The 7,421-nt window shown below is 28.4% G+C and overlaps 2 protein-coding genes across 3 annotated transcripts in view; one reads left to right on the forward strand and one right to left on the reverse strand.

The window, feature by feature from the left end:
• Window positions 1–1,404: 1,404 nt before the first annotated feature.
• LOC107060372 (uncharacterized) lies at window positions 1,405–4,512 on the reverse strand. The gene is made up of 3 exons (XM_015308223.1): window positions 4,201–4,512; window positions 1,879–2,061; window positions 1,405–1,737 (listed from the first exon to the last, which is right to left on the reverse strand). The coding sequence occupies exons 1-3, from the start codon at window positions 4,510–4,512 to the stop codon at window positions 1,405–1,407; spliced, it is 828 nt and encodes a 275-aa protein (XP_015163709.1).
• A 652-nt stretch (window positions 4,513–5,164) lies between these two features.
• The window catches only part of LOC102587372 (3-hydroxyisobutyryl-CoA hydrolase 1-like), a 14,117-nt gene continuing 11,860 nt past the window's right edge, over window positions 5,165–7,421 (forward strand). The window contains exons 1-2 of one of the 2 annotated variants that reach the window (XM_006346421.2): window positions 5,165–5,272; window positions 5,853–5,933. In XM_006346421.2, coding sequence (XP_006346483.1) covers window positions 5,234–5,272; window positions 5,853–5,933 — 120 coding nt within the window. In that variant the 5' untranslated portion in view covers window positions 5,165–5,233. Of the gene's footprint in view, window positions 5,273–5,852; window positions 5,934–7,421 lie in introns of those variants that run through there. The other variant, XM_015308299.1, reaches the window with a different exon arrangement.

Raw genomic sequence — 7,421 nt, forward strand, 5'->3', positions numbered from 1 at the left:
CACAATCTACTCCTCTATATCCAATCTTAGTCAATTGTTAATATGGTAATCTAACATAAACCAAACAACCCCATACTTTAAAATGATTTATATTTGGCTTTCGATTCTTCCAAAGTTCATACGGAGATGAATCATGTTTCTTGGAAGGAATTCGATTCAAAATATGACATGCAGAAAATAAGGCTTCAGTCCACAAATTTTCAGTAATACCAGATCTATAAAGCATAGAGTTAACCATTTCGATGAAAGTTCTGTTTTTTCTTTCTGCTACACCATTTTGTTGTGGTGTATAAGACATAGTCAATTGTTTCTCAATGCCTTCTTTTTCACAAAAATCAATAAAATTTGATTTTAAATATTCTCCACCTCTGTCAGATCAAATTGATTTTATCCTCAAACTCAATTTATTTTCAACTTCTACTTTATATGTTTTAAAGTCTCAAATGCCTCATCTTTTGTTTTTAATGGAAAGACATATGTATACCTTGAGTAATCGTCAATGAAAGTGATAAAATATCTCCTTTCATGACGTGATAAACAATCCATCTCATAAATATCAGTGTGGATTAACTCCAAAATTGTGGATATCCTTTCAACAGACTTAAAAGGTTTCTTTGTTATTTTACATTTACTACAAGTAATACACTTAGCAACATCATCCTTTCCACAGTCTTTAATTAATCCATTTTCACCATAAGTTGAATGGATCTAAAATTCACATGACTAAGACGTTCATGCCATAAATCTAAAAGACTCCACAACATAAGCATAAATATTTTCATTTTCAATATTGAGTTTAAACATTCCATTTGTAACATAACCTTTTCCAACAAACATGCCTTGTTTAGACAATATAAATTTATCTGTCTCAAAAATTATTTTAAAACCATACTTCGAAAGAAACGTACCTGACACCAAGTTCTTTCGAATAACAAGAACATACAATACGTCTATCAATGTGACCATCTTTCCGGAAGTGAATTTCAGTTCAATAGTTCTTTTTTCCACAACCTTAGCAAAGGATGAGTTTCCCATATGCAAAACTTTATCGCCCCTACTAATTCATAGGTCGTGAAAGAATTTCGATTACCTGATATATGATGAGTTTCACTAGTGTCTATCCACCATTCCACTTGATCTCCCGCTACAAATGCTTCTGTGACCATGCCACAAGCTCAATTTTTTTGTTGTTATTTGTCTTTTCTTTTTTCTTTTCAACCTTGAGAATTTTACAATCACGTGCATAGTGACCAATTTTATGACAATGATAACATTCATTCGACTTAGAATTGGAATTAGTACGCTTGAAATTCTTACTCTTCTTTGCCTTCAAAAAATTATTATTGTCAGGTTCCTTCTTGGTAGATTTTTCTTCAACAACATGAGCTTTCATGATAGGTTCTTTCAAGATTTTATTGTCACGATATCACATCTCTTGTTCAATTTGCAAGTGCTGCAATAATTGTCAAGAGTCAAATCATCCTTCTTGTGTAAAAGTTTGCTTTTGTACTCTTTCCAAGATGGAGGAAGTTTTGAAACAATAGCACCAACATGAAAGTTTTCATCAAGAGCAATTCCATATATAGCAATTTTATTAGCTATAAGTTGAAATTTTTGTACTTGTTCAGTGATTGACTTGTCATCAACCATTTTGAACTCCATATAATTTGAAACAAAAAATTTCTTTGAACTCGTCTCCTCTGCTAAATGGATAGCTTTAAGAGTATCCCAAATCTCCTTAGCAAATTAACACTTAATAAAATATTGATCATAATATTTATTGGACATTCCTCCAAGAATATAATTCTTGCATAAGTAATCATCATTTTGCCATTTGGCAATTTGTTCTTTAATTAAAGTAGCCTCGTCCGTTGCTACCTCAGAATTAGGAGCCTCAGGATTAGGTTTCTCAAGAACATATGCCAACTTTAATCGTCTTAAAAAGAATTTCATCTTTCCACGCCATCTAGGAAAGTCTTTGCCATCAAATATTTCAAAATTAGAATTCGGCAAATTTGGAACACTGTTTGTTATCGATGTGGATGCCATAGAGACAACTATCTTCAAATTGTTAGAACAACTGAACAAGAATGATAAAAATATAAGGAATCCAAAATAAAAACTTGTTTGTCTTAGAGGCACGTTAATACGTTTCTTGAAGATAGTTGAAGTCTCTCCCACGAGTAATCAAAAGAATAAATAACAACTCTATCTTCGGTATTCAACTAAGCCACAAAACAAGTAGCATTCAAGAATGTTGCTCTTCTATTCTTGAATTGGTGATTTCACATTTTGATTAATGTCTCACAAGTGTTTTTCAAGGGAAAGTAGTTTTGTTTGAGTGCTTATCTTTTCAACCAAAAGAAATTCAATTTATAGGACAAAAGTTTTGCAAGAAAAAGACTTTTAATTAAATCGTATTTATTATAGGTTCATGAATTGAAAATTAAACTTATCTTTCAAAAAATCCATAACGTAGAATTTTAAAAGTGTCTTGCAAAACATCTATAACGTAGAATTAAAACAAAAATGAATATTACAACTCACATTCATGTATTTTGTTATTTCAAAACTTTTAACGGATGAATTTGTTTCAAAATTAATTGAAATGGATGAATTTGACTACAAACTTAAAACAAATTGATTCAGACTTTATTTGATCTTAAGAGCTATTTAATAAATTTGAAAAATTGAAATTCCAAACATAAGATTCATAATCTAATCCAAATTTCTTTTAGGGCCTGTTAGGAAGGACACCCTGTTAATTGGATTTGGTGTGATTGGGTGTAATTACACTGTCTATCCTGTTTGGTTAGACATGTAATTACTTGGTCAGTATGTAATTGGTGTAATTGGCAGGGGGTAATTATACTCTACAATTCACAGGCAAGACTGTGAATTGCTGGTAATTACATGGTGTAATTACCGGCTGATTACTTTTTAACTTTTTTTTTTATTATTTCTATTTTATTTTTTTTGTTTTAATTTTTTTACTTCTATTATTTTAAGTTCTTTTTTTATTTTTATTATTCTAAAAATTTGTAAAAGTTATTTTTTATTTTTTATTATTATATTTCATTTTCTTCTTGTTCTCAACCTTACTTTACGTGATTCTATGCAATTTTTTCGTATTATCTATTTCTTTATGCCATGCTTATTTTCTCATTAGCATAATTTTATTAGTATTCTAATTTTTAAATTAAAATTATAATTTATTGTTAAGTAAGGTTATAGACTTACGTTATCTTTATTAAGATAAAAAATAAAAATAAATCATATTTATGCATGCTATGTTGAAATTATAAGAGTATTATGTTAAATTTTTTGTTTTGAATTTATAACTTATGTTATATTTTCAGTTTCATTTGTTTTAGTAATATTGAATTCACATTGCACGTCATTTTTTAATTACACTTGATAGATTATATTTTTGTCAAACATTTAATAATTTATGACATTTTATTTATATATTAATCTTTTTATCAAACATGCATTTCACGATGTTCGTAGAAACTTCATACTTTAGTTTTTACGATCAATTCAATTGAAATATATTAATTTGAAAAAATATAAATTAATTATTTTTTCATATATTAGTTAAAGAAAATATGTTTATTAATTAATATATTTTCAAAAAATAATATATATCTTAAATATTTAATTTAATGTCATTTATAAAGTTTCTTATTTGTCTAGTATAACTTTTATGATTGCAATTGTGCAAGACAAAGTTTCTTATTTGTCTACTTCAAGCCTTGTTGAAGTGTAGGTTTGCCGACACTTGGTGACAAGACTTGAAGTATTCATAAATGTGTTTTCATTTTTTGAGACTTGTCAACGTGTAGGCTTGCCAAATTTGACGACGAGAGTTGAAGTCTTCATGAATGTGGTTTCCTTTTTTGAGACTTGTCAACGTGTAGGCTTGTCGAATTTGACGACGAAAGTTAAACTCTTCATGAATGTGTATTCATTTTTTTGTGAGACTTGTCGACGTGTAGGCTTGCCGAATTTGACGACGAAAGTTAAAGTCTTTATGAATGCATTGTTGAGACACTCTTGTTTCTTGTCGTCGCATTCTAATTAGGTCCCACTGGGCGTGCCAAATTTATTCACAACAAATTTTCGTAAGCGTTGAAAATTAACTGCAAGCAAAATAAATAAAAGAAAATGTGATTTTTATTGATGAATCTTTGTGAGTACCATTCTGTTGTTCTCTTGATTCTTCTCTCCTAAGTTTCTCCGGGATTCGAGGGCCTTCAGTAGCATATTTCTCAAATGTAGGATGATGTAGACCTCCTTGAGATGTATTTGATCTCCGGGAACGTCGGGAAGCACTTCGTCGTTGCAAGTTGATCTCCGGGAAGAACTCCGTTGATCACTCATTCGAAGAGCTATGTAGTTGATTTTGTATCTTATGTAGACCTCCTTGAGATGTATTTGATCTCCGGGAACGTCGGGAAGCACTTCGTCGTTGCAAGTTGATCTCCGGGAAGAACTCCGTTGATCACTCATTCGAAGAGCTATGTAGTTGATGTAGCTTTCTCCAATTGCAGAATGCTTGTTGAAGAGTTTTCTCCCTCCCCTTGAATGTCATGTCTATCCCTTATTTATAGTTGTAAGGAGTGGACAAGGTTGCTTGTGATTGGCCAAAGGATGTCATTTTGACACTTTGGCGCATTGTGATTCGTTCTTGCATTTGACTGGGACTACCACCTCATTTGGACATGTGGCGTCACCTTGTTGGTCTTGGATGCCTAATCATTGTGACACGTGGCATGTGTTTGGGCTTCAAGGTGAAATGGGCCTTGAATTTGAATTTAATAAAAATGGACTTATTTATTTGTAAAGCCCAAATTAATAATTCAACCCAAATAAACATTGATTTAATCCAAATTTTGTATGAATTAAATCCAATAAAATTTATGTGTCTACCGTACTTTTTATCGCACAAGACTTCGGATGCAAGTGTCAAGCTTCCATTTCATAAATGCACTTATTTGTCAAATATAAACTTCTAATTCTCTTTTTAATTTTCAATATTTAATTATATAATTACATATATGCAACCAAATACTATACTTATTATTACATTATGACAAATAAATGGGTCATCAAATTAGGACCACATATCTTTCTTTTTTCCTTTCTTTAAATTCAACACTTGGAATAGTCTTCTCACTCATTTTCCTCCTTTTTAATCTGTTTCAAATTCTCAAAGAAACTAAAAAACATTATGGCTCAAACCTCTTCTAACAATGGCGGAACCGATGAGGTGCAATCCTATTCTACTCTCTTCACTCAACTTTTAGGGTGTGTTTGGTATGAAGGAAAATGTTTTCCATGGAAAATGTTTTCCTAGAAAATGTTTTCTTGGAAAACAAGTTAATTTTTTGACTTATTTTCTCATGTTTGGTTGGTGATTAGAAAATATTTTCCGGAAAAGATTTTTAGTGTTTGATTTATGAATGAAAAATATTTTTGAGAAATATCTTTTATTTTTACTAGAGTAGAAAATAATTTTTGAAATTGAAAACATTTTTTAAAAACAAACTTAAATTTGAGGAAAATGAGTTGATTTGGAAAACATTTTCCAAAACATTTAGCCCAACCAAACATGAGAAAATTGGAAAACATTTTCCGGAAAATGTTTTCCTTCATACCAAACACACCCTTTATCTTCCACTTTGTTATTATTCTCACACTATATAGTTACGCGCCAAGTCATTAACATAATAATCGATAAATAAATATGTATGTATGTATAATTAGTGTACATGGACTAATGAATGAAGTTATTTTAGTCCAAATGGCCAAATGCATTTAAACCCCTTTTCTTAATTATTGATTTTCAGGTTTTGGTGGAGGAGAGCGGATGTGTTAGAACATTCATATTAAATAGGCCAAAGCTGTTGAATGCACTTTCTTTCCAAATGGTATGACAAATATGATACTTTCCAGTTTAAAATAAGTAGTGTTTTATATAATTAAGAGGATACTAAAGATATTTTCTAATTTAACCCTTAATTAAATTAATGAAGTTTCACATAATAAACAAAACTAGGAGTATTTAAGAACTACTCTCCATATTCTTTTTTCATTTAATGAAGTTCTTAACTATTTTATATTTTCTAGTAAAATCGTTTAAAAATAATTAAAAGGATAATAGTAGAAAATAACTTTTAATATGTGTTCTGAAGTATTTTTCTTAAAGAGTGTGCCCAGACTAATAAAAAATAATTAATTTAGTGTACATGTTTTTCATACTTATAACCAGTCAATTAAATATAAATATTTATAAAAAGAACACATATGATATGTGAATATCATACTATTAACTACAACTGCAAAATGTTTTGAGATCAAGCGAAGTTTTTTTTATGCATTTTATCTATCGCTATGTTATTTCTTTATATTTTAGTAACAAAATTGTGTGAAGGAAGGATTAATTATACTAATTGTTATTTCATAATATAAATTATTATTTTCTTTTTTTCAAATAATCACCTTATATAATGTTTATGTAATATAAATTTTATTCTTTTTAAATATTTTATTTAATACAAAATTATATTATATTCTAATTTTCTAAATAATATAAATTGTAAGTAAATATTATATATATTATATTGTTGTAATTTTTAAAATAATTATGTTATGTGCTGTATTATTATCTTGTATTTAAATTATTATATTATGTAAAATATTTTAAAATAATTTCATCTTATCATTTAAATTTTGTGCTTTCTTCATACTGAAAAATAATAATTTTAAACTATATCACTTAAAGTGACGAAAAAGTAAAAAAAAATTGAAATAATATTAATTCGAGAAGAAAGTAGTATATGTTAAATAATATATTTTTAATTTTTTTTATATTAAATTAAAAAAAGAATTGTGAATATTAGAGATTTAATTAATTATCTTATATGATTTATAATATATTTAATTACAAATATTATATAATAGAAATAATAATAAAATAAAAAATAGAGGATATGAAGAACTATTATTCACTTCTGAAAGTAAAATATAAATGGTTCATTCTCTATTTTACCCTTTAAATATAGAAATTAGAGGGTGTGTTTGGTATGGAGGAAAAACATTTTCGGGCAAAATGTTTTCCAATTATCCCATGTTTGGTTGACTTAAAATGTTTAGAAAATGTTTTCCAAATCAATTCATTTTCCTCAAATTTAAGGAAAATGACTTCCTTTCCAAAATTAAAGAAAACATTTTCCAAAACTATACTTCATCCTTTGATTTTTTTTTTCTTCCCCTACCCATACCCGACTCTCCCCATTCAAAAAAAAAAAGTTAAAATTTTTAATTTTTTAAATTTCAAATATATTTTTATCTCTACGCCCAAACCAACACCCATATCAAACATTTCATTTTTTACGCCACCCCTCGCGCCATCCTAC

The sequence above is a fragment of the Solanum tuberosum genome, unplaced genomic scaffold, assembly GCF_000226075.1.
Source record: "Solanum tuberosum cultivar DM 1-3 516 R44 unplaced genomic scaffold, SolTub_3.0 scf00073, whole genome shotgun sequence".
NCBI lineage: Eukaryota > Viridiplantae > Streptophyta > Magnoliopsida > Solanales > Solanaceae > Solanum > Solanum tuberosum.

Excerpts from the sequence above, each read along its gene's own strand:
- LOC107060372 (XM_015308223.1), bottom strand. The coding sequence starts at position 4,512 with ATGAGTGATCAACGGAGTTCTTCCCGGAGATCAACTTGCAACGACGAA. Across the intron at positions 2,062-4,200 it reads ATCAAGAGAACAACAGAATG|ATAGTTGTCTCTATGGCATC; the intron begins GTACTCACAAAG and ends AACAATTTGAAG. Across the intron at positions 1,738-1,878 it reads CTGAGGCTCCTAATTCTGAG|GAGATTTGGGATACTCTTAA; the intron begins GTAGCAACGGAC and ends TAATTTGCTAAG.